The 25,536-nt window shown below is 50.6% G+C and overlaps 1 protein-coding gene across 1 annotated transcript in view; it reads left to right on the forward strand.

Moving 5' to 3' along the window:
• The first annotated feature begins 349 nt into the window (after positions 1-349).
• Positions 350-25,536, forward strand: part of LOC122425590 (O-acyltransferase like protein-like) — a 32,525-nt gene continuing 7,338 nt past the window's right edge. Inside the window, exons 1-7 of the mRNA XM_043444079.1 lie at positions 350-604; positions 1,371-1,473; positions 7,006-7,107; positions 13,245-13,410; positions 15,408-15,487; positions 20,074-20,187; positions 21,885-22,014. Coding sequence (XP_043300014.1) covers positions 562-604; positions 1,371-1,473; positions 7,006-7,107; positions 13,245-13,410; positions 15,408-15,487; positions 20,074-20,187; positions 21,885-22,014 — 738 coding nt within the window. The 5' untranslated portion in view covers positions 350-561. The remainder of the gene's footprint in view (positions 605-1,370; positions 1,474-7,005; positions 7,108-13,244; positions 13,411-15,407; positions 15,488-20,073; positions 20,188-21,884; positions 22,015-25,536) is intronic.

Consider the following 25,536-nt stretch of genomic DNA (forward strand, 5'->3'; position numbering starts at 1 on the left):
GCGAGCCCCAGGGATGCCATTGCAAGCCCCACGCTGGCTTTAGGGAGTGTGTGACTTCTCAATGACGTCCGAGTTTCCCTTCGCCTGACCCTTTGTGAAACACGATGGAGGCGGACAGGCGTTGGCATTTCTGGGGCCTGAGATGGGAAGCCTGTTCTGTTATGAGACGGCATGGGCACCAACCTCAGATCCAGACTGTTAGGGAAAGTCGAGGTTCCTAGAGGAGGAAGACCAGGTCCAGAGATCCACAGATAGATCAAGAGGGGACAAGGAGAACTGGGCTGAGCTTTTCACGGTCAAAGGGAGGCAGCGTCCGGGGGGCAGCCAGGATCACTGGCTTGCAGGTTTTGCCTCTTGTTTGGGGGGCAGCGTGTGGTCTGGTCTGGCTTTCAGGGTGCACAGTAATGCCTTTGCTCCTGCCTAGGTTTTCTAGCCACCGTGGACCGAGTTCTGAAATGCTTTTCCTGGCAGAAGAATGTGCCGGCCCTCTGGACCACAAAGACGCCGGGAAGCACGTGCTCTGCCTTGAACGGCCTCCGAGTGTTGAGCCTCCTCTGGATCATGTCTGGGCACACGAGTCAGATGACTGCGTGGATGTCTCTGGGTGCGGAAAACCGAGGGATCTCTGGGGTAGTCAAGGGAGGGAGGGGCTTTCATGTAGGGGGTCACGTCGGGCCCTGGGAGGGGAGCCTGCAGCCTTCTCGAGTGGCCTGCCTTCTCTTCTCGAGACATGGCCGTGGCCTCCGTAAATGAGTGTTCCGGGCCAGTGTCGAAGGGTTGCTTTACCTCCGTTTGGGTGTAAACCAGGCACCTCATTCTCTGGTGAATGGGGAAAGCTGAGTATTTTATTTCTAACTTCCGAAGAGCTGGGTTCCCTCTTGTCATGATTAATGAATCCAGAAACTTCTTTTTTTCCCTTTCCTGGAAAAATAGGCAAATATAGATAAGTATTGTGCACTAGTACAAAATCAGTGTTTGTGGATCTTCTTTCTGTTGGTACACTCCAGAAGAGCTCCAAGTTGACCGAGTGGAACTCTCCAAGTGGGACCTAAACACACGTGTCAGAATTGAGGGGAGGGGCCAGCCCAGGGCAGTTTGAGGGCCCCCCAGGGGATCTGAACGGGCGATGCTGCTGCAGCTCCAAGGGGGCTGCGGGCCCTGCAGAGGGGCCCAGGGGAGAACCCAGGCTGCAGTCAGCTACCGAGCCACCCTCTCTTATTCCCGTTCCATGTTCTCCTCTTAAGTGAATTACATGGATCCAAACAAAACCCTCTCAATACAGCTAAAAGTTAAAGGTGTTTTTTTGAAAAGATAAATCACAAGATTTTCTTCCGTCCAATCAAAAGACACTGTGTCTTACGTTTTTACAGATAATGTGCTTGAATGGAAAGCCAGGGTGCTTAGAAACCCACTGTACCTTTATTCTCGGAGTGGCCCCTTCTATCTCGGCGTGGACACGTTTTTCCTGATCAGGTAATAGGGTGGTCTCGCTGCTGGAGTTGTGCTCGTGGCTGTTGTCTGGGGAGGTGTGGATGTGGCTGTTCCCCGCTTAGAGAGAAAAACCGACAGGCTCACGCGGACTCTGCTTGGCCTCGGCCTCCGTGCATCCCTGGAGAGTACCGAGGTTGCCAGTTCCTCTCTTTTACGTCTTCAGTTTATTAAATGATTCTGGATGGCTCTCTAAAACAGGCCTTTTACAAAAGCTGATTTTATTGCTCAAACTTGTTTATTTCAGCGCTTCTCAAATTCTGGCTCCTGGTATGGTGCAAATCCATGATCAAGTTGCCAGTTCTCACCACAGTGAAATGTGGGGAAAAAAATAAGAGAATGGTGTGAGGTTACATAAAGCGGTGTTTATTTAAATTAACTAATGAGAGGTAAATTTTCTTAAATGTTTGATAAATGTCGGGCACTGCGTGAAGCCCTTTGCAGCATTATATCATGTGATCCTCATGGTGTTCCTATACAGTAGGGACAACTGTTAAAATCCTCAGTTTTTTGGTTCTGTTCTTTGGGGGTTGGGGTGAAATTTGCATCACGTAAAATTAACCACTCAGAGTGAGTAATTCAATGGCCCTTACTGCATTCACTTTCTCGCACAACTACCTCTTCTATCTGGTTCCAAAGCATTATCATCACCCTCAGGGAAACCTCACACCCATGAAGCGGTTTTCCCCAGTCTGCCCTACCTCCAGTTCTTAGAAACCTGCTTTCTCTAGTGTGGATTTACCTGCTCTAGACATTTCATACACGCGGCTCACACGGCGTGCTTTTGTGCCTGGCTTCTTTCAGCTAGCATGACGTTTATGAAGCGCATCGATGTTGAAGCACATATCAGTACATCGTTTCTTTTTATGGCTGAATATTATTCCTTGTATGGCAGACTACCGAAATCTCCACTTTAAAGATAAGGGGGCTGAGTGTGAAGGGCCTGGTCCTGGTGGGCCCGTCGTCTAAACCCAGGCAGTCTGGTCCCAGAGTCTGAGTTCCAGCCTCTGTGCTGGCCCGTCTCTGCCTCTTTGGGGTTACGTGTCCCTGCCTTCGGAGGGAGATGGCGATGGCAGATGGCATCGTTAACTGCTAAGCATTCATCCACCCGGGGGCTTCCCGATGGCTCTGCAGGTAAAGAACCCACCTGCCAATGCAAGAGACGCAGGAGACTAGGGTTCAGTCCCTGGGTTGGGAAGATCCCCTGGAGGAGGAAATGGCAGCCCACTCCAGTGTTCTTGTCTGGAAAATCCCACGGACAGAGGAGCCTGGTGGGTTACAGTCCACAGGGTTGCAAAGAGTCACACAGGACTTAGTGGCTAAGCATGCATGCACGTTCATCCGTCCAACCGTGCTCTATCCAATACAGAGTAGCCCAGACAGGTGAGGGACAGCGTCCGCCATCTGCAGTGAACAAGACCATGGTATCGGGGCTACTGGGCACCAGACGTTCCGAGAGAGCTCAGCTGGGTCTAGCCAGGCAGTCGAAATCCAAGTGCAGGGTGGGAGCCTCCGGAGGGCGGGGAGGTCTGCCCAGGGGACAGCAGTTCAAAGACCAGAGCTCTGTTTCCTGCAAGGAAATCAGTGAGAACATGGCAACAGAAGTTGCCATATGCTGGTGGGGACTGGTCGGCAGGGCTCCAAGCCCGGGAGGGGATCTGGCAAGGACAGATCAGGATGGCTGGAACCAAAGCAAACTCAAGCTGGAGACCTGCCACCAGGAGGGAAGCGTGAAGGGCACAAAAGGCCGCTGGTCATTCCGGGCCGTCAGTGGGAATCAGAGACAGCAAAGAGCCACTGGGTCAGCCCCGAGAGCTCCACAACACAGGCCAACGCTCCTGAGATTCCAGATGGCCCCAGAAACTTCCCTGGTGGCTCAGATGGTAAAGAATCTGCCTGCAGTGCAGGAGACCCGGGTTTGATCTCTGGGCGGGGAATATTCCCCTGGAGAAGGGAATGGCTTACACACTCCAGTATTCTTGCCTGGAGAATCCCAAGGACAGAGGAGCCTGGCGGGCTACAGCCCACGGGGTCGCAAAGAGTCGGAGGGGACTGAGCGGCTGTCACTTTCGCGCATCATGAAGACAGCATATGTGACTCTGGGCTCGGTCTGGGACCCAGGGGGCACTGTGCCTTCCCCAGCCCTTCTCAGGACATGGTCTGAGCATCGCCCCAAGCTTGGGAGAAATGCAGATTCTCGGGCCCGCCCAGGTGCTCGGAGGGTAACAAGCCCTCCAGGCGATGCTGCCATCGGCCCCCGTCTGAGAAGCCCTGCGCCAGCCCCAGCATGTGGGGTGAGGACCGCAGAGGGAGACCCAGTAGGTCCTGCCACGAGGCAGGAGACCGAGACCCGCGTGTCCTCGCTCCTCACTCCTGTTTGCGCGTTTCTCCCGGCCCATCTGGGTGGCTGCTGTCCTTTCTCTTCCCCTTCCAATTTTCATTTTATCACTTTAGGAAGTGCACGTGGTCTGTTCACTTTCTTTCTAACACCAGAAACATTACTAATAGTGAAACACGTCAGTGCCGCTGTGCTCAGAAACACTTTGATCCCATACAGTTCTCATGATCAACCTCTATCAGGCCTGTTTTTATAGCAGAAAAGGTTGATGTTGGAAATGAAATAACCTCAGCCCCCCAAACCCCTCCTCAACTAGAGTATATTTCAGTACAATCAGAACTGAAATATAATGTCTGTTTTATGCCAAAACCACGTGTTAACACCCATGTCACTAATATATTTAACACGTGTGAGTGTGTGCTCAGTCACTCATTTGTCTCCGGCTCTTGAGACCCCATGGGCTGTAGCCCGCCAGGCTCCCCTGTCCACGGAATTCTCCAGGCAAGAGCACTGGGGTGGGTTGCCGTTGCCTTCTTCAGGGGCTTTTCCTGACCCAGGGATCGAACCTGACTGCAGCCCCCACATCGGCAGGCCAATTCTTGCCCACTGAGCCACCTGGGAAGCAATATATTACATAGTTAAGACCAAAGACGTCTGTCACTGCTGATGGTTTTTGAATCCTTCTTCTAGCTCTCAGGCTGGGCTGATTTCATATATCTCTCCTGCAGGATTTTATTCTTTCCCAGTCTGTTTAGGTTTCCTGGGTCTTCTTAGCCTCTTGGAACCTCTTGTCTTGCCCGGAGCCTGTTTTCCTGCCAGCCTTTCTCTTTTCCTGTCTTTGTGAACTTGAGACGGCGCTGGCCCACACACAGAGGGAGACCCTGATTCATTCTTTCTGGAAACTACGAGGCAGCCGGAATCCGGATTGGCCATGCTACTTCCTCAACTCAGGGCTCTCTTCACTTGTCTCTACAAATTTTGTTCCTATTGTGGTGAATCCAACTTGCTGCATTTCAAAAGAAACTCTTGCTGGCAGAGAGTAAAGACAGTTTCCAACCTTCACTGATCCCTTCCAAGTCCCGCCCAACACACACACACACACACACACACACACACACACACACCACTCATATACACACAGCCTTCTTTTGCAATAGGAAACACACTTGTTCTTTAACAAAACACCCACAAGGGTCATGGGTTATTGTTGCTACTAAGTTGTAGGTTGTTATATGTTGTTAAATTTCCAGTGCCACGCCGGTAGACCAGCTGCTCCTTGATCAATTCAGAAGCAGGCTTTGTGACCGTGGTCTTGCGGCGCTCGACTGAAATGCAAAACATTAGTTATGCTTGGAAAGAACCTAAAGAGCAGCTGGGTGAGGATATTGATTCCGAAGTGAAGGGAATGGTCTTTCTCGAAGGAAAGCTGGGTGTTTGCTTTGACATCCCTACTGCATCAGTAACAGAATACAGAAGCGTGGCATCATTCACGGTGCTGGCAGCTCTCTGTGGCCACGGAGCAACCAGAGCGAGAAGGTCCACGGGAAGGAAATTGCAACTTCCGAGGACAGTGGGAAGGCAGTCGAGGCTTCAGGGGACGGCGCGAGGGCCACCGAGCTGTCACGGGACAGCAGGAAAGAAGTAGGAGCTTCAGAGGACAGCGATCAGGAGGCGGCAGCAAAAGTAACAGATTCCAAAACAAAGGCCAGAAGCGGAGTTTTAATAAAGCTTTTGGACAGTAATTTGAAGTAGAGGATTTATTTGGCAAAAACAGAGCTATGTTCAGCAACGTGGAACTGAACATTATTTTTCATGCAAAGTTAAGAGCACATTTCCTTCCTGACCACTTGCCCAGTCCCCATCTCTTGGAGAGAGAAAAGCTTCATCTAAATTACCTCATCTGGTTGATGACTGTCATTTATAACTTTATTGCTACTTCTGTCTTGGGTATTCCTTTGGAAAAGGCGTGGTGGATTCATTACATATTCTAATGTATTGTCTATAGATTATAAGATAAAGTCAAGCATGTATCTGCTGATACTTTTTAAGTTGACCTGTCTTTATACTTAGAAATGTCTCTTAATAGCAGGCTTCTCCGCTGGCTCAGATGGTAAAGACTCTCCTGCAATGCAGGATCCCTGGGTCGGGAAGATCCCCTGGAGAAGGAAATGACAACCCACTCCAGTAATCTTGCCTGGAGAATTCCGTGGACAGAGGAGGCTGGCGGGCTACAGTCCATGGTGTTGCAAAGAATCAGGCATGACTGAGCATCACCATCACTTACATGTTGTTACTAAGTCATGTCCGACTCTTTTCCACCCCATGGACTGCAGCACACCAGGCCTCCTGGTGTCCTTCACCATCTCCTAGAGCTTGCTCAAATTCATGTCCATTGAGTCGGTGATACCATCCAATCATCTCGCCCTCTGTCGTCCCCTTCTCCTTTTGCCTTCAATCTTTCCCAGTATCAGGGTCTTTTCCAATGAGTTGGCTCTTCACCAAAGTATTGCAGCTTCAGCTTCAGCATCAATCCTTCCAAAGAATATTCGGGGTTGATTTTCTTGGTGTTGGAGAAGACTCCTGAGAGTTCCTTGGACTGCATGGAGATCAAACCAGTCAATCCTGAAGGAAACCTAGAGGGTCGTCACTGTAAATGTTAAAAGGTAGAAATTCCCTGGTGGTTCAGTGGTTAGGACTCTGCACCTTCACTGCTGAGAGGCTGAGTTCAATCCCTGGCCTGGGAATTCAGATTCTGTGCACATCCAAAACGAAAAAGAAAGAAAAGAAACAGAATAAACGTCAAAAGCATGGGAAACTCAAAAGGTACAAACTTCCAGTTATAAAACCAGTATGTACGAGGAATGGAATGTACCACATGATAAATATAACGCTGATGTTTGTTAGATAAGAAAGTGGTTAAGAGAGTAAATCCTAAGAGTTCTCGTCTCAGGCTGCTCTGTTGGCCTGGCTCCCGTAGTGAGGAAGATGCTGAGCTCAAGGTGACTGGCCGTGGACACGTACCATGAGCAAGGAGAAAGCTGTTACTGTTTTTAGCCTTAAAGACGTTTTGTTGCTGCAGCGTCACTTCGTGTGTCCTGATAGAGACAACCGAATTAGTCAACCCGTGAACCGCACCGCTGATCGGCCATCCCTGTGGTCTGTTCTTCTCTTCCTCTCAGTGGCTGGCTAAGCGCAAGGTCATTTTTAAAGATGCGTCAGGATTCAGACAAAGGAATAACCCCTAGCGTCATGCTCAGATACTTTCTCGGTCGCCTCATAAGGTAGGTTTTTCATATAATCTTTCAATTCTTTATTGCTGCGTAATCACTTATTATATTTAGTCTTTTAACCCTCCTTTGAAAGAATTTTCAAAGAAAAAAGTAAACAGAGAAAAATAGTTTTCTTTCATTTAAACCGTGTTTAAATGGTTGCTCTTTCTTGGTTTAATGGCTTTTGCAGTGGAAGATACCAGTACTCATGGTATTTTTCCTAATAAACCTTGAACTGTATTAAACCAACAAAAACCTCCTTATTTCTAAAGCTAATGGACAGCAGGCTTCAATGAACATACAGTCAGATTCCCATGAAATTTATGTTCAACAGAATTTGTGTAGCTCCTGTAAATTAGTAGTAATTGGCTCCTGTGTTAAGGACAAATGATAATAATAAAAATAGAATAAGACACAATCAGGAGAGGGGTTGGTGGAAGCTTGGGATGACGGTCACTCTGATAAGAAGGCAGAAAGGGTGGTAGTATTCTTTACAAATGCCTGGTTGGTTGGATCGGAATAGAATACAGTATTGGGACAGAATATAGAACCAGTGGGATAGCCAGTGGCAGTGATGCAATGAGACGGTAGAAGTGTAGGGAGAAAAAGAAACGTCTACCTGTGTAACCCACCATTTAAAAATTTATACACGTTTAAAATCATGGATTGTGGCTAAGCTGGAGCCCAGTTCTTGTTACTTAGGGTCCATGGCTCTCTTGCTACACTGCACCGTCACAAAACAGCAAGGGGAATGTTGGAACAATCTTCTGGGCCCGTCAAATGGACTGCGTAAGTTCTGCCTCCAGTCTGCCTGGGCGTGCATTCTGGTTCAGTCATGTCCCAGCTGTGTGATCCTGAGTAAGTGTCTCAGTCTTCCCAAGCTTGAGGTTCCTCATCTTAAAAATGAGCAGAGTGATGGCTCTCACTTCGCTGGACTCGAGAGAATCAAAACAGATAACGCGTGCAAAGCATTTAGAAAAATGTGACAGGTCGTATGCCCTCAGTAAATATAAGCTATCATTGTTACTGTTGTTATTTTTACTTAACTTCTCTGGTTAATAGTTTAAGAATGAGTCTAAGCTGAGAAATAGAACTTTATTGCCTTTGTGGTTTCTTCAAAGCCCCATTAAATCTAGTCCTTGTCCTGAATGCTTGACAGAATACTTTTTCTTGTGTTATCTTTTGGGGACGAGCAGTGGGTTGAGTCGCCAGTCCTGCCCTGTGTTTTTCTGGAGGAGAGGGGCTGGCCTTCAGGCCCAGCGTTCTCAGTGATAAATGCTCAGGCGGGTTGTTAGGGGCTGGGGTGTGGGATCCAGTGGCCTGGTGGGTGCTGCCTGGGAAGCCCTTCAGAAGAACAACCCCAGAGCTGGGGGTGAAGAGTCAGACATGTTTTCCTGGGCAGATAAAGTGGTCACTGGGGCCGAGAGCCCAGAGTGGAGGAGGGTGCGGGGGTGAGACCTCATGGGGCAAGATGCTGGCGAGGGTCCCGGGGGTGACGTGTTGCGGGACGTGCGCTGACTGTGGGCAGTGGGGATATGGAGAGGGTGCCAGCCGCGGACACGCAGACTTTCCAGCTCAAGTGACGTGGGGGATGGGGAGGGCGTTCTTGAGATGGGGAGCTCTGGGAGAGTGCCAGCTGGGCGCCAGGAAGACAGCAAATGAGTCCAAGCTGGGACAGAACTTTGTTGGGGGTATGGGGGAAGCCTTACCAACCCACAGACTGGACTCACCATCTTTAAGGTCAACCCAGTGAGGAGGCAGCCATGTTCCTAGCTATTTTGATGTTCTCATTCATCAAGACTTACTGTTCTTTCTCAAATATGATTTATTCCCTGCCCTTTTAACTTCAAGAAGAGTAGATGCAAGATCGTTTGCTCACTTGCTCTTTCTGTATTTTACTGAGGGCCCACTTGTACCGGGCACTGCCCCAGGCTCTGAGGATTCAGCAGTTGATAAACCATGCAGGGAAACCCTGGTAACCCGGCTGGTAAAGAATCCGCCTGTGATGCAGGAGACCTGGGTTTGATCCTTGGGTCGGGAAGATCCCCAGAGAAGGGAAAGGCTACCCACTCCAGTATTCTGGCCTGGAGAATTCCATGGACTGTACAGTCCATGGGGTCGCAAAGAGTCGGACATGACTGAGCGACTAAACATGCATAAGCACACAAACCACGCAGGTGCCTTCTGGCAAGGGGGTTACATTCTAGTGACTAGAGATGGACCGTAAACAAATAAATATGCAGCCCTAAGTTGCGATATGCAAATCCTCTTATTCCAGGTCAGTGATGATAAGGCTACAAGTAATAATTTAGAGAAGAAAGCAAGACAGCATCTTCCTCTGGAAGGGTGGTCAGGGAAGATGCCTTTGTCGAAAATCCTGACGGAAGGAAAGGAATGTTCTAAGCAAAGAAAATTCCCTGAGGGAAGAAGGGTCCATACTGCAGAACCGACAGCAAAGGTCCCGAGGAGAGAGCCGTGGTTGAGGTACCTGCAGAATCTCAGAGAGCCCAAAGGTGCCGGAGCAGAGTGAGCCTCGAGGGGAGAACGGGAGGGATGAGGGCCCCCCAAGCCTCTAGAGCCGGGGGCAGCCTTAAGGACTTCCCGTTTTCCTCCAAGAGGAGAAGCCTTCTGGGGGTCCCTGTAGGGGGTGGCATGGCCAGGTTTACATTTTGCAAAAATCACTCTGGCTGCAGGGCAAGAGCAGACTGGGGTGAGGGCAGGAGAGGCAGACCAAGTGGGGGCTTCTGCAAGTTTCAGAAAATGTGAAAGCCCAGCTTCTAGGGGTAAAACCTTACAGATACCTCACAGGAGACAAGGAGGGTAGAGGCTCCAGACCCCTAAAACTGTGGGATTATTCCAAGTAGGAGCCACAACTTAAAATTTAGTTTCCTAGTAGGACTTGCCTGGTGGTCCAGTGGTTAAGAATCCACCTTCGAAATGCAGGGGGCCCAGGTTCGACCCTTGATCGAGGAACTAAGACCCCACAAGCCTTGGGGCTACTGAGTCCACTCTCTCTAGAGCCTGCGTATCACAATGAAGTCCAACTCAGCCAAATAAATAAATACGTATTTTAAAAAAAAGAAATGATACTTTTTCTAAAAAATTAGTTTGTGTATGTGTGCACTCTGTCATGTCCAGGTCTTTGAGACCCCATGAACTGTAGCCATGAACCAAGCTCCTCTGTCCATTGACTTTTTCAGGCAAGAATACTGGAGTGGGTTGCCATCTCCTTCTCCAGGGAATCTTCCCGACCCAGGGATTGAACCCAAGTCTCCTGCATCGGCAAGCGAACTCTTTACCTCTCCACCACCTGGGAAGCCCCCACACATTAGTTTAAGTTAAAAAATTATTGATAATAATGTCTAACTATAGCTGAAGGTTCTATACTAAAAATAAAGGCACCCCTTCCAGTCTCACCTCCCATAGGACAGCTTTGGTAACAGCTTCTTATGAATTAATTCTTGCAGGGACTTTCCAAGTATTTATATATTCTTTTCCCCACCCATGAAGAGAACTATACTTAATGCTGCATTATTTTGCATGTAGCTTTTTTAACTTAATGATTTGGCATCTTTCTCTAACTGCCATGGAAGGACTCACCTCACTGATTTTAAGGTTGCCGGGATGGCGCCGTGTGGGTGGACCATCCATCATGTATTTAACTGCTCTCCATGAATGGGCATGAAGGTGGTTTCCAAGTTTTTTGCAGTCTTATTAGACAGTGACACGAAGTCTGTACATTTTTATGCAACTGTCTGGGCACGTTTGCAGGGTAAATTCCTACGAGTGGAAACGATGGTCTGGTGCATTGAATGTATCGATGGACGTTGTCCAATTGACCTTCCCACCCCGCCAGGTATGAGAAGGCCGCTTCTCACACCCCCATGGCACTAGCTAGTACCACAGGTTTTAATCTTTGCAAGCCTACTTTGACTTTAAATCTTCAAGCCTGGACAAACACTTGAAGGGCATGCATATTTGTATGACATGTCCCACGTTTCAAACAGTTGGTTTGGTTTTTAACTTTCTATTTTGTATTGGAGTGTGGCTGATTACCGATGTTGTGATAGTTTCCGGTGGACAGCAGAGGGACTCAGCCATGCGTATCCACGTGTCCTTTCTCCCCCGGACTCCCTCCCAGCCAGGCTGCCACGTGACAGGGAGCGGGGCTCCTCGTGCTCTGCAGTGGGTCCTTGTGGCTTGTCCGTTTTAAGATAAATATATTTTTGATATTTATTTATTTGGCTGCATCCAGTCTTAATCCCACAGTGAGGTCTGCGGGCTTAGATGTTCTGAGGCACGTGGAATCTTCCCGGACCAAGGATCGAGCCCACATCCCCTGCACCGGAAGGCGGATTCCTTACCTCTGGGCCACCAGGGCAGTCCTGGTTATCCCTTTTAAAGAGCCTTGTGTACCTGTCCTTCCCAAACTCCCGACTCTCCCTTCCCCTGGCAACCATAACTCCGTCCTCTAAGACTTCAGTTTTCTTAGTGATCTCCTGATTCTCAGAAAATCCTAGGAGGCGGGAGTCCTCCTCCTCCTTAGAGGAAGCTAAGGAACCATCAGTCCCCTTTACCGCAGGAGAGGAAAGGGAGGAGTGATGCGATTTTCTCAGTGTGAAAACTTTAGACAAAACTAGAAACCGCTTCTCGTGTTCTTTCCCCTGTAACCCCCGGGCGTGGCCCCTCCAGCAGCCTCTGTTCCACCGCCCTGCGGCCGCCCTGGCCGCAAGCCTCTCCCCGGGTCCCTCCGGAGGACGTCTGACCCGGACTCCGGTTCAGAGGGGAGCAGGGACTGACTGGTTCTCCCGGGGAGATGGAGGCAACAGATGGTGTGTGGGAGGCTCGAGGGAGCATCCGCACAGCAGCGCGCTCAGATGGCTGACCGGCAGGATCCGGGACCCAGCGCGGGCTCTGCGGCTGCAGCCCGAGCTGGTCCAGGAAGTTGCATCCTGGCAGAGTCGGCGCCCTTGCCCTCAGACTCTGATCAGCAACCGCAGCCCTGCTCCCAGGTACCCACCACCCTCCTGCCCTCCTGGTGCTCTCTAGGAAGGAGGTCACCTCTGTGGGGTGCTGACCGGAGGCGGGGTGCAGACCCACACCTTTGCTGGGGCTGCTTCTCTAGCTGCCCTGCTCCCCTATCTGTCACCCCCCACCCCAGGCCCTGAAGTCCCCCTCCGAGATGGTTAGAGATGCTTCTGGGCCATGGGCTCTCTGCCCTTGTACTGCCCTGGGTTTTCACATATATTCTTTAAAAAAAGAGGGCTCTGCTGGGGCCCACCCAGAAGCCACACCCCCATTGCATGCGCCTTCTGAGTTGTCCATAGGCTCCCCCCACCCAGAGAAGGGTAGACCAGTGAGACAGGCTGCAAATATCCGATATACACAGGCTTCTAAAGACTCGGTGAAAGAAAAGAATGCAAAATAGCTCAATAGTTTTTCATATTGGCTATCTGTTGAAATGACAATATTTTGAATGTATTGACCAAATGAAGTGTATTGTTAAAACTAATTATACTGTTGACGTTTTAAAATGCGGCCGCTGGAATGTGCTAACTGAATGGCCGATGTGGCTGGAATTATTACATTCTGTTGAACAGCCCCAGTCTAGACACCTATTGCCTCCTTCATCAGCTTCTAGCTACCGCAGATCTTGCTTGGAAAGAGGTGGTGTGTGAGGGAAGGAAGGAGGAAATGAAGTGAGGCAGGAAAGGAGGATAAGAGGGAGTATGGAAAGCTATTTTCATCTAGGGAGGCCCTGTGGAAAGAACATCTAACAGCGTCAGATCTCAGTACCGACATGTGGTTGGACCGTCTTGGGTAAGTGACTCAAACTTATCTGAGCGCTCATTTGCTCATCAGTAAAATTGACAATCGTAGTTACTGGGCAGGTTTAGAAAGTTCCTAGCGGAGTGGCTTACACATATGACTTGCTCCATGAAGAACAGTATTTTTGCATCAGTAGCACCTACGCCGCTGTGAACCCACGAATGAAAGGAAGGTGTGAGGGGTGAGTGAGGAGGTGGTCGCTCCCCCAGGACAATCTATTTTTGAGCATCTTATCCGCCATGGCTATGTGGCCCCCCCACCCCAGGGGACCGAGTGGAGCCCCCACTGAGACTCATTCTCTCCGGGCTCTTTCCCGCCAGGCTGCAGCCTCTTCACCTGTTCTCGCTGTCCTTGCTGGTTGCACTGTTTTCCCTTGTGCCCTGGGGGCCCGTCTGGGAGGTGCCCAAGCTCCACCTGGAGAACTGCCGGCGGGCCTGGTGGACCAACTTGCTGCTGCTAAATAACTTCCTGTCGGTCCAGGATGCGGTGCGTTCAGGGCGTCCGCGAAGGGGCGGAGGGGCGCAGTGCGGCGCGCGTTTCCGGGCCAGCCCGAGTCTGATCCCCTTTCTTCTGGCATCTTCTCGGGAGTGATCGCGATGCTGTAGGAAGGTGGGCTGTGGGAGGGAGGCTCGCCTCGGGTGTGAGGTGGGGGTTGCTGCACCCGTCCTGGCGGGGTGGGCGCTGGGAAAGCAGAGAGGGAGCGGGGCGGGGGGCCCGGGGGCGGGCCAGCGCGGTCCCTGTCCTGGACGCAGGTGTCCCCACCCCATCGCTGTGCCGTCGGGGCCCCGCCACCCCAGCGGGAAGGAAGGACACCTTCACCTCCACCCAGAGAACCGAGACTGGGATGGAACGAGGCACCACACTCTTCCTGTAATGAACTCTACCCCACATCCAGCTGGATCTCACAACGTGTGTGTGTATTGGGTCATGGCTTCCCCGAAGCCCTAGCTTCCTCCTGATGAGATCGGAGCAAATGGAAGTGAAATAGCTGTAATTAAACCGCGTCAATGATTTTGCACCTGCCTGGAAAGCACTGCGGAGAAGGAAATGGTAACCCACTCCAGCGTTCTTGCCTAGAGAATCCCGTGGACAGAGGAGCCTGGTGGGCTGCTGTCCATGGGGTCACACAGAGTCGGACACGACTGAAGCGGCTTAGCATGCATGCATGCGTTGGAGAAGGAAATGGCACCCCACTCCAGTGTTCTTGCCTGGAGAATCCCGTGGACAGAGGAGCCTGGTGGGCTGCCGTCTATGGGGTCTCACAGAGTCGGACACGACTGAAGCCACTTAGCAGCCACAGCAGAAAGCGCTGCCGAAAGGAGAATCACTGGAGTGTGACCGCGTGGCCGCTGGCCAACCAGTCAGCTGCCTTTGGTTCACAAGGGTCTGGCAGCTTCGACAGGGCGCCCGTCACCGTCTAACTGCCTTCAGGCGGACCCCCCATCACCCTCTGTGACGGGGACCCCCGGAGCAGACGCCAGGCCGCCTTCCCCAGGGCAGACCAGCTGGGGTCACAGGTGGGACCAGCGAAGCTGTCACTTCTGATAAGCCTGGTCTCCTCAGGAGCCACTGGGTGGGAGGGGAGACGGAGGCGCCTCTCATCTCTGAAGCCCCGAGAGACTTGCCGCCAGGAGTGGTCTCAGCCTGAATCAGAGACACAGGGGGCGCTCCACAGGCACAGAGAGCCCAGACGAGGTCACTCCGGTCAGCTGCTCTCACGTCAGTCTTGCGTGGGAACTCTGGGGTTTCCCGCAAACGCTCCTCTGCAGCCAGACCTCCATTCTCAACCAGCACAGTCTATCGAATTAAAAATAGAATAAAATAAATGAACATATTCTCTCCACCTGGAGTTGGGGGGAGGGCAAGAAGAGAGAACTGCTCTGTGACGGTGATTACTCCTCCCATCCGTGACACATGGTGGAATTCAGTTCCCACCACTGCCCTGGGAGATTAGCTGTGATTGTTGTTTTAAACAAGAGAGAAAGCATGTCTGAATTTCCAGTGTGTAAAGTGGTCAGAATAACACCTACTCCCCTGGGGTTGTTAGGAGGGTGAGTTGAGATGCTGCTGCTGCTAAGTCGCTTCAGTCATGCCCGACTCTGTGCGACCCCATAGACGGCAGCCCAGCGGGCTCCGCTGTCCCTGGGATTTTCCAGGCAAGAACACTGGAGTGGGTTGCAGTTTCCTTCTCCAATGCACGCATGCATGCTAAGTCGTTTCAGTCGTGTCTGACTCTGTGTGACCCCATGGACAGCAGCCCTCCAGGCTCCTCCATCCATGGGATTCTCTGGACAAGAATACTGGAGTGGGTTGCCATTTCCTTCTCCAGAGTTGAGATGAGGTTTGTGAAATATCTTTAACTCAAGTCCTTTCTCTTCCCGTGGAAATCGCCTCACCCGCCCCCGAGTTCCTCCTCCTGGTCCCGGGAGGTGAGCCACTGGTTACGTGGAGGAGAGGAGTGACCTGTGCTGGTCTCTTTCCAGTGCAACGGCTGGACGTGGTACCTTGCCAATGACTTTCAATTCCATCTCACAACCCCGGTGATCGTCTTCATCCACAGAAAGTGAGTCTAATCGAAACAAGTGTTTCTGCTCACCTGGCCTCTTTCTTCAAACTCTTAGAGAGCCCCCAGTTCTGGGCAAAGCAGCTCTTACAATTTAGAATTTAGAAACTCACTTTTCAGAAGCGTGTGGACCCTGACCCCACCACTGTTTACTTCTTCTGAGTTCTCCTCTAATCTTTGTGTTTCTTTCCACTTCACTGTTCTTATAAACATTTCCGCATATGGATGTGACCTGCTGGCTTGTCAGGTTTAGGATTTATGTGCCATCTTTTGTGGTGGGCACTTAGATTGTTTCCAGTGTTTCATGATTATGAATGGCTCCTCAGCACTTGTCTTTGAACACGCCACTTTCTCCTCTTCTGTATTTATTTCCTTGGGGACCTGTTTCCTGGTGGAATTATTAGGTCAAAGGGGAAGAACAATTTTGCAGTGCTTGTTACATATCGTGAAATTACTCTTCAGAAAGAGTGAAATAATTTACAGTGCCCCAAGTAACACATCAGTGTACCTGCTTCTCCACCTTGGATATTTATCGCCTTAATTTTTGTTAGTTTTAGAAAAGCTCTAAGGCCTCAATAATTCACAGGAAAACTTAAAAGTTGTGGATTATCCATGCCATATTTTAAAAGATTTATTATTCTTTTTTGTTCAAATACATGTTCAATTTAAGAAACACTGGAAAACATTACGCTAAAGAAAGGGTAAAAAAACAATCACCCTAGGCCTGTTTCCTCACTTAAGGAGAGTGATTTCACTGTCGATATTTTGATGTTTATTCTTCACTTCTTTTATTCTGCACAGTTTTTTATACATGAAAGAATTCTGCATATATACTTTAGACATTTGTTCTAATAGTTTAATGATGTAATCGTTTTCCTATATTTTATTGTTCAAGTGAATGTACTTTAAAAAAATTATTTTTGTTTATTTTTGGCTATTCTGGGTCTTTGCTGCTTCATGGGCTTTCTCTGGTTGCAGAGCTCGGGCTTCTCACTTTGGTGACTTATCTTGTCTCAGAGCAAGGGCTCTAGGCACAAACATCAGTGACTGCACACACAGGCCAAGCAGCTGTGACTGGCAGACTTAGCTATCCCGAGGCATATGGGATCTTCTCGGACCAAGGATCGAACCCATGTCCCCTGCATTGGCAGGCGGAGTCTTAACCACTGGACCACCAGGGAAGTCCCTTGAGTAAACAGACTTTCAATGTCTGTGCAATATCTCATATTTGTGAATGCACTATAGTTTACCTATACCTTCTTCTAGTGTTAAATAGATTATTTCCAATTTTGTGCTTTTATCAATAACAGTCTCAGAAACATCTTTGTAGTTACCATTTGTCTCCAACTCTGATATTTCTAGAATGCAGGTTCTTAACAAAAGTTTTGTGACAAATTGCTTGCCTTAAAGGTTGTAGCAATATTCAGTCCTCTGGTCATCTAATTATACCATTGCCAATATGGACTATTAACAAGACCTATATCTTGCTTTTTAGAAATTATTATTTTAAGATATATAAGAAAACATTCATTTTTCACATCTAATTTGTAAGTCTTTGATTACTGGGCATGGGACTGAATTCCAAATATGTGTTGACTAGCTCTGTTTTGTGGTTACCTGTTAATGCTCTTTGCAAGGAGACATTTAAATCACAGGCTGACCTGTGATGTTGCCCACTCCAGTGCTATGCAAACAGTCAAGCATCTTGGGCAAGGATAATGCATCCTAATTTTAATTTAATCTAAGAATTGAACAATTTTTTAAAAGGCAGATCTATTTTTTTACATGCATATCTGAAGCATATGAAGTTTTCTAACTGCAAATGTAAGAGATTTTGGTTGACTACTTTAAAAAAAAATGTAAAAAATGTTCCACGCTTCCACTAGGCACAGAGGTAGATTGCTGGTATAGAGTTTGAGTCAGAAGATGTGAGTTCAAAGCTGGGGGACTCAGCAGAAGTCGCTGGACTCTTGTCATTTCTCACATCTGTGAGATGGAGATGACGCACTTCACCTCAGGGCTGGAGGAGACAGCGAGGTCGTTCCCATGGAGACCAGCACATGCCCTCTGTGATGGGCTGTGGCTGCTGCAAGGGCCGCTGCCGGCACCTGGGGGGCAGGTGCGTGGCTCGGCCAACCCTGGAGCCTTGGCCAAGGAGGCCGGGCAAGCCTCTACCGGCTCCGTCGGAGGCGCCCTGGCAGCAGGATGCCCTGACTGCTGGCATTTAGGGTATTTAATGAAGGAAGCGCTGGCTTCTCCCAAGCCCTCCCTCCTTGGCTTGTAGACGGCCGTGCCTCCTCCCATGGTCTTCCCTTGGGGCTCTGTGTGCTAATCTCCTCTTCTTATAAAGACACAAGTCCCACTGGATTAAGACGCACCCCGACGACCGACCTCATTTCGCCTTAATTATCTCTCTAATGAGTCCATCTCCAAACGGAGCCACACACTGAGGTCGTGGAGGCTAGAATTTGCAGATCTGGGGGACACGATCCAGCCCACAACAGTCTGTCCTAGGAAGCTTTTAGTAGAGTCTTTGCAGCTGTGATAGCCAGCGGAGATGTGTCTGACTCCTAAGGAGAGGTGCCACGGTGTGGGCTCCAGTTCCCCAGGGAGTTAGACAAATATTTACTTGAGTGGATGTGGGTTTTTATTGGATGGCCTGACCGGATGGGTTACCACCCACCCATCCACCAGGGACAATGAGTTCTCAGTACCTCTGCACTCTAGACCTGGTGGGAACCTGCTTGAGTGTCCCTGTGACCCAGACAGCCTGGCCCCGGTGTCAGCATCTTTCTGAGGGGCTGTTGTGGGAGGAGGGTCTCAGTTCCTTGCCTGGAAACCAGCGCCGCCCAAGCCTGTGACTGTGGTCCCACGCTGGGCCTCTAAATGGAAGGAGGTATAAAAGGTAGGGCATTTTCCCCTCAGAGAACATACTCTTGTAGAATTCTAGTAATGCTAAAGGAGGATGGAACTGGAGGGTCTGCAAAACGCATGATGAATTGGGACTTCCTGGTGGCCAGTGGTTAAGAACCCGCCCTTTCACTGCAGGTCGTGTGGGTTCGATCCCCGGTCAGGGAACTAAGATCCTGCATGCTTCCTGGGGGTGGTGGTGGTTGTTTAGTCACTGAGTCGTGTCCTTTGGCGACCCCATAGACTGTATCCTCAGCAGGCTCCTCTGTCCATGGGATTTCCCAGGCAAGAACACTGGTGTGGGTTGCCATTTCCTTCTCCAGGGGATCTTCCCTACTCAGGGATCAAACTCACATCTCCTACATTGGCAGATGGGTTCTTTACCACCGAGCCGTGATTCAGCCAAAAAAAAAAAAAAAAGGCATGGTAAATATACAGCATGGTTACGATACCTCCCCGGCCCATGCTCATTCATGGCAGACATTACTAGTCAATTACTGCACCACTGAGCTAAGACGCCTCCTGCACTCCCAGCACTAATACTGAGCTAGAACTGGCGCTCTAGACGATGATTTACTCCCTAAATCACTGTGGTGGGAAGCGAATGGCATCTCATCTCTTCCTCACGAAGAACCATGGCAACTTCCGCAGTGGACTAGGATTGCCAAGGCAGGGTTGTGCCTGGTTGGTCTGACATCCGTGTTGGACAACTCTTCCACTGCAGACCCTCCTGGTCCTAACCCTCCTGATTCCCAGGAGATAACAACCACGCTGAGCCTCTGTCCTGACACCTCATTTCCTGCCTCAGAACCAACCTCTCAGCCTATTTACGGAGTCCCAAATTTTGGAGGAATTAATTTTTGTGGGGCTACCTTTGACCCAAGGGGGAATAGAAGATGGTAGGAAAATGCTGCTTTCTTTCACCCCCTTAGGACAGTTTTGAGGTGCATTTCAGAAGGCTCCACAGAACATTCTGGAAGAACTAAGCACTGACCACCGTGCTAGTGCCTTGCATTGGCCTTCCTTGGTCCCCTGTTCCACACCCCTGCCCTCATTCTTACCTCCACATGAACCATCTGAACCCTGACACTTGCCAGATTTGCATCTGGGTTGGGGGAGGATCCCCAGGTCCCCCTATTATTCTGGCCCCTCTGCTGTGCCTCACCTGTGCCTGCCAGTCATCTCTCTCCTGAATCAATCACCACTTTTAATTTTTATTATTATTATTATTACTTTTTTTATTTTTCTTTTTGTCACACCTAGCGGCATGTGGGATCTTAGCTCCCCGACCAGGGATGGAACCCGTGCCCGCTGCAGTGGAAGTACAGAGTCTTAACCACTGGATCCCCCAGGGAAGTCCGTCCACTTCAGTCCGTTTAGTGCTTCGTGGGTGGCAAGGGGCTTTCCCCAGCTCGGTCTCGTCCCGGTAAATTTCAGCAGGAAGATGAAGCTATTCGAAGGCAAGGATTTCACTGCCCAGGACTGGGCTACTAATAAATGATCAAGATTTAAGTCTAACTCAGGCTTTTTAACTCCAGCCCAGCTCTGGACACACTTGGCCCCACACCAGCCTCTCGCAAAGGCAGGCTGGCAGGAAGCACCTCTGGTTGCCACGTCCGCCAGCCTCCGGTAGCCCCAGCGTGAGAAGGAACGTGAACGTGCTCTCTTCTTTGCAGAAGTCAGCGTGCCCTCGTCCTGCTCGGGGCCTCGCTGCTCCTGGCGTCGTGCGCCGCCTCCGCTCTGCTCACGCGGGCTCACAGCCTTCCGGTGGCAGCTCCGTCAGAAGCCAGGTAACCGCCGCGGTTCCCAGCCCGCCGGCTCTGCCCCTCGCCTGCCCTCAGGAGGGCTGGGACCTCCCAGGCAGGGCTGCTGAACGGATGCCAGGCTCTCAGCCCTGCGCACGTCGGCTCCTGCGGAAACCTGGGCGGGAGCTGTTCGGCCTGATGGGAAAGTGCATTGCGTGTTTGTTTCTAAGCCTCTGACTCTTTCAGCTGGCGCTGGGGATCTGCTCTGACCTCGGGGAGCTCACGCTCGCCCACTGAAACGCTTCTGGGAGGGAACGGGCGCCCCCACGTGGCTGCATGGCGTCTCTCCTCCAGGGGTGAACTGCTGCTGGGAAGCTCTATGGTGGGATGGAGAGACAGAAATGTAAGGAGGTTGGGGTTGCCCCTTCGAGGTCACACGCCTTGTAAGTGGCGCAGGTGTCAGCTGAACCTAGGACCTCGCCCACTACGCCACTTTGCCTTTCCGATGGGGTATGTGTAGCAGTTACTCCTCGGTACCGCCCTGAGTCTTCTACAGGAAAAGCAGGTGAGATCTCCTGCTCATCTGTTCTCAGCGCAGCAGTCAGGCTGATGCAGATGGAAACCGGATGCTGTCAGTCATCTGCCCAATCCTTCCATTGTTCTCAGGGCAGAATCCCTGTCTGGTGTCTTCTGTCTCTCCCCCACCCGCTGACTCTGGACAGGTCTCAGCAGCCTCCTTCCCTCCACACACCCAACAGGCTCCCTCCGCAGGCTCCTCGAACTTGCTGTTCCCTCACAGGAGAACGCTGTTCCTCTAGAGTCCAGATCTGGGCAAGGCAAGCTCCTCCACTCCCTACAGGCTTCTGTATGCATGTCCCCTTCTCAGAGCAGCCTTCACTGACCTCCCAGGGTGAAACAGCCCAGAACTGTGCCTGGCACAGAAGTGCCCAAGGGGCTTCCCTGGCAGTCCAGTGGTTGAGACTCCATGCTTCCATTGCAGGGGGCGCGGGTTTGATCCCTGGTCAGGGAACTCAGATCCCACATGCCACACAGCATGGCCAAAAAGAAAAAAAAAATGCCCAAAATGAAAAAAAAAAAAATGCCCAAAATGCATTGCGAGTGGAACAGATGAATGGATGAGCGACTGAGCACACCCCAGGCTTTTAGACCAGAGAGGCACCAAGCCCTTCCCATCACGCCATCAGCTTCCGTGTGCGCAGCTGGGTGACTGAGAAGGTGGTTCGCTCTGCCCCGTGGTTCTCAACCCCAGATGCAAATGAGAGTCACCTGTTAGGGGGTGGGGATTGACATCTCACCAATGCTTCCAGCAAGCACCACCCTGGACCAACTGAATGTGAATCTCCAGGGCTGGAGCCCAAGCCACCCAATTTTGTTAGAGCTTCCACGAAGAGGTTCTCATCGTTCAGAAGAGGTTCACTTCTGGGAACCACACTTTTAGAGCTATCCTGACATGCCAGCCACTGGAAACAGCTATTTAAAAAGAACGCAGTCATCATATTTCCTTGGGTCCCAGGTTCCAAGGGACTTTGGAATTTCAGAAGCCAGCCGTGGCCCAAGGCAGGGTCGTGAGGGCACTGTTGGCGGATCATCACTGAAGAAAGGAACTCACGTACTCCCAGTGTCTTTGGGTTTGCTGATTGTCCCAGTGAATGTCTGAGAGGTACCTTTATCCACGTCCAGATCAGATGTAACCTCTGGCCTTTTGTCCTTGTGTTTTTCAGTGAAGAGGCAGCCAGACTGTATTTCTTGGAGTATTACACGAAGCCCTACTGTCGATATGGGCCTTTCCTCGTGGGCCTCTTACTGAGCGTTTTCATGCACCATCACCAGGCAGACATTCTGAGAACTAAGGTACATGGCTCCCCCATGCCTCGCTGTAGGAACCAGCTTCACTTGGGGTCAGACTGCCCTTGGCCAGGCTCTTCCAAAGCCCCGGGCAGGAGGCAGACTTCCGGGTACTGGACTGTGCTGTGGTGTGTCCTCAAAGGCTCTTGATGCCAGAGAATAAGAGGAACCTTGTCTTCTTCCCTGATTCTCTGCTGTTCTCACTGAGCTCCCCTTAAGAAAGCTCTGGATCCAGCACCCAGCCGGGTGCCACCCATTGGAGCCCTGGTACAGACCCAGAGAAACCTCTGATATGGGAAAACACACCCACTGAGATGGCAAGGGCAAGCCCCTCTTCTGGAAGGTCATGGTGATGTGGGCTGGATTTTCTTTAATAGCAAAAGCTGTTTGGCTTCCAGAAATAAGATTCTTGGTCAGATTTGATGGTTCCGTCTGGGAATCAGGTTGTGAGATGTTTAGAAAGCTGTTGCTTTGCCTTCCAGATGGGGTTTCTTCCCTGTGGGTAATCATTCTGGTTCACCATCCAAGGTCATAGGTCAAGCCGGAAACCTGGGTTCATCTTGGATGCCTCCTGCCTGTTGCCCACCCCCCCAATCTGGTCATCCACCACGCCCCTCGGACTTTTTCTCCTACTGGTCTCTCGTGGCCGTTCCACCTCACCTTGTTCAAGCCCATCTCTTCTCTTACCTGGAATCTTCACTAGTTTTCTTGCCTCCAGTCTGATCTCAAATCCACCCTCAGGGCAATCTGTCTAAAGCACTACCTTAGCCTCAGCTCAGTTCAGTTGCTCAGTCGTGTCTGATTCTTTGCGACCCCATGAACCACAGCACTCCAGGCCTTCTGGTCCATGCCCAACTCCCGGAGCTTACCCAACTCATGTCCATCGAATCAGTGATGCCATCCAACCATCTCATCCTCTGTTGTCCTCTTCTCCCCCTGCCTTCAACCTTTCCCAGCATCAGGGTCTTTTCACATGAGTCAGTTCTTCGCATCAGGTGGCCAAAGTATTGGAGTTTCAGCTTCATCATCAGTCCGTCCAATGAACACCCAGGACTGATCTCCTTCAGGATGGACTGGTTGGATCTCCTTGCAGTCCAGGGGACTCTCAAGAGTCTTCTCCAACACCACAGGTCAAAAGCATCAATTCTTTGGCACCAGCTTTCTTTATAGTCCAACTGTCACATCCATACATGACCACTGGAAAAACCACAGCGTTGACTAGACGGACCTTTGTTGGCAAAGTAATGTCTCTGCTTTTTAATATGCTGTCTATGTTGGCCATAACTTTTCTTCCAAGGAGTAAGTAAGTGATTTCACGGCTGCAGTCACCATCTGCAGTGATTTTGGAGCCCAAAAAAATAAACTCTGTCACTGTTTCCACTGTTTCCCCATCTATTTGCCATGAAGTGATGGGACCGGATGCCATGATCTTAATTTTCTGAATGTTGAGCTTTAAGCCAGCTTTTTCTCCCTCCTCTTTCATCAAGAGGGCTCTTTAGTTCTTCTTCACTTTCTGCCATAAGGATGGTGTCATCTGCATATCTGAAGTTCTTGATATTTCTCCTGGCAATCTTGATTCTAACTTGTGCTTCCTCCAGCCCCAGCGTTTCTCATGCTGTACTCTGCATTGAAGTTAAATAAGCAGGGTGACAATACACAGCCTTGACGTACTCCTTTTCCTATTTGGAACCAGTCTGTTGTTCCATGTCCAGTTCTAACTGTTGCTTCCTGACCTGCATACAGATTTCTCAAGAGGCAGGTCAGGTGGTCTGGTATTCCCATCTCTTTCAGAATTTTCCACAGTTTGTGGTGATCCACACAGTCAAAGGCTTTGGCATAGTCAGTAAAGCAGAAGTAGATGTTTTTTGGGAACTCTCTTGCTTTTTTGATGATCCAACGGATGTTGGCAATTTGTTCTCTGGTTCCTCTGCCTTTTCTAAAACCAGCTTGAACATCTGGAAGTTCATGGTTCATGTGTTGCTGAAGCCCCGTTTGGAGAATTTGGGGCATTACTTTACTAGCGTGTGAGATGAGTGCAGTTGCGCGGTAGTTTGAGCATTCTTTGGCATTGCCTCGTGCAAAACCTACTTATATGACTTCTGTTGATCCACAAGACCTTCAGGGCAGAACATGTTCCTACGCACCTCTGAATTTCTAGCATCTGGTTCTGCAATCACTCAATAAATGAATGGAGGATAATTTGCTTCTCAGGGAAAGAAGGGTCAAGAATTCCCTTGCACTATTCGGGGGCCATGCTGACCCCAGACCCCCTCTGCTAGGCCCTACTTTGGTTTGTTGAGGTCTTGTGGGCGCCTCATCTAAATGTTCTAGAGACGAGGCCCTGGGCCTGGGAAAGCCTTGTGTTGCCCGTAGCAGGAACAGGAGCTGGGGCGTCACGGGAAGCGATGGATCCACAGGGCTACAGGACTTTTCCTGTAGGCTGGAGTGACGATGCTTCCTTGAAAATGCACAGTCAGGTTGTACGTTCTAACAGAAGGCCATTCAGAGGTGCTTTGGGACTTCTCTGTGGCCCGGTGGTTAAGGATCCACCTTGCAATGCAGGGCACATGGGTTCGATCCCTGGTGCGGGAAGATTCCATATGTCTCAGAGCAACTAAGCCCCGGCACCAAGACTGCCGAAGCGGGTGCGCCGCGAGCCTGGGCTCCGCAGAAGTCCCCGCGAGGAGAAGGCCACACACAGGAGCAGCTCCCGCTCGCCGCAATCAGAGAAAGCCCTCGTGCAAGAACGCAGATCCAACACACATGCACGCACACACACACACACACACGCACACACACATGTGCGCGCACACACGCACGCACGCACACACACGCACGCACACATGCACACGCACACACACACACGCACACACACACGAGGTGCTTTAGTGTAGTCCAGGTTCATAATGCCCAAGGAGAAAGTGGGTGTGGACAGAGGGGAAAGCCTACGATGAGACGGGGCATTTGGGAGCCGCTTCAAGGACCAGGTCAGGACCAGGGAGTATAGAACTGGAACACAAGTCAGGCTCAGCTGGAGGAATGACTTAGAAGAATGAGTAGGCCAGGGGCAAACTCTAAGCCAGAAAAGAACAGAGAGTCCCCGCCCGAGGCCGCTGAGGCATGTTCCGTGTAGTAGGGATGAGATAAGGCAGCGTGCATTCTAAGAGCGAAAGGGACCCAAGGCTCAAAGAAGAGGCTCACGGAGAGCTCTCGAGGAAGTAACTTCGTTCCCTGTCGCCAGAACCTGAGGCAGGAGCCTGAGACCCGAGGGAGAGCTTCTCTTTAGAGATGAGACAGTAGAATAATAAGAAGCTAGTTCAGGTCGATGTAGATGTCATCGTAGCACCCAGAGAACTGGAACAGAGAAGCAAGAGAGACCCTTGGAAGATGGGTCTGGGTCTAAAAAGGTCAGTCAGTTCAGTTCAGTCGCTCAGTCGTGTCCGACTCTTTGCGATCCCATGGACTGCAGTGCGCCAGGCCTCCCTGTCCATCACCAACTCCTGGAGCTTACTCAAACTCCTGATGCCA

Source organism: Cervus canadensis, chromosome 23 (genome assembly GCF_019320065.1).
Source record: "Cervus canadensis isolate Bull #8, Minnesota chromosome 23, ASM1932006v1, whole genome shotgun sequence".
In the NCBI taxonomy this organism is placed as follows: Eukaryota; Metazoa; Chordata; class Mammalia; order Artiodactyla; family Cervidae; genus Cervus; species Cervus canadensis.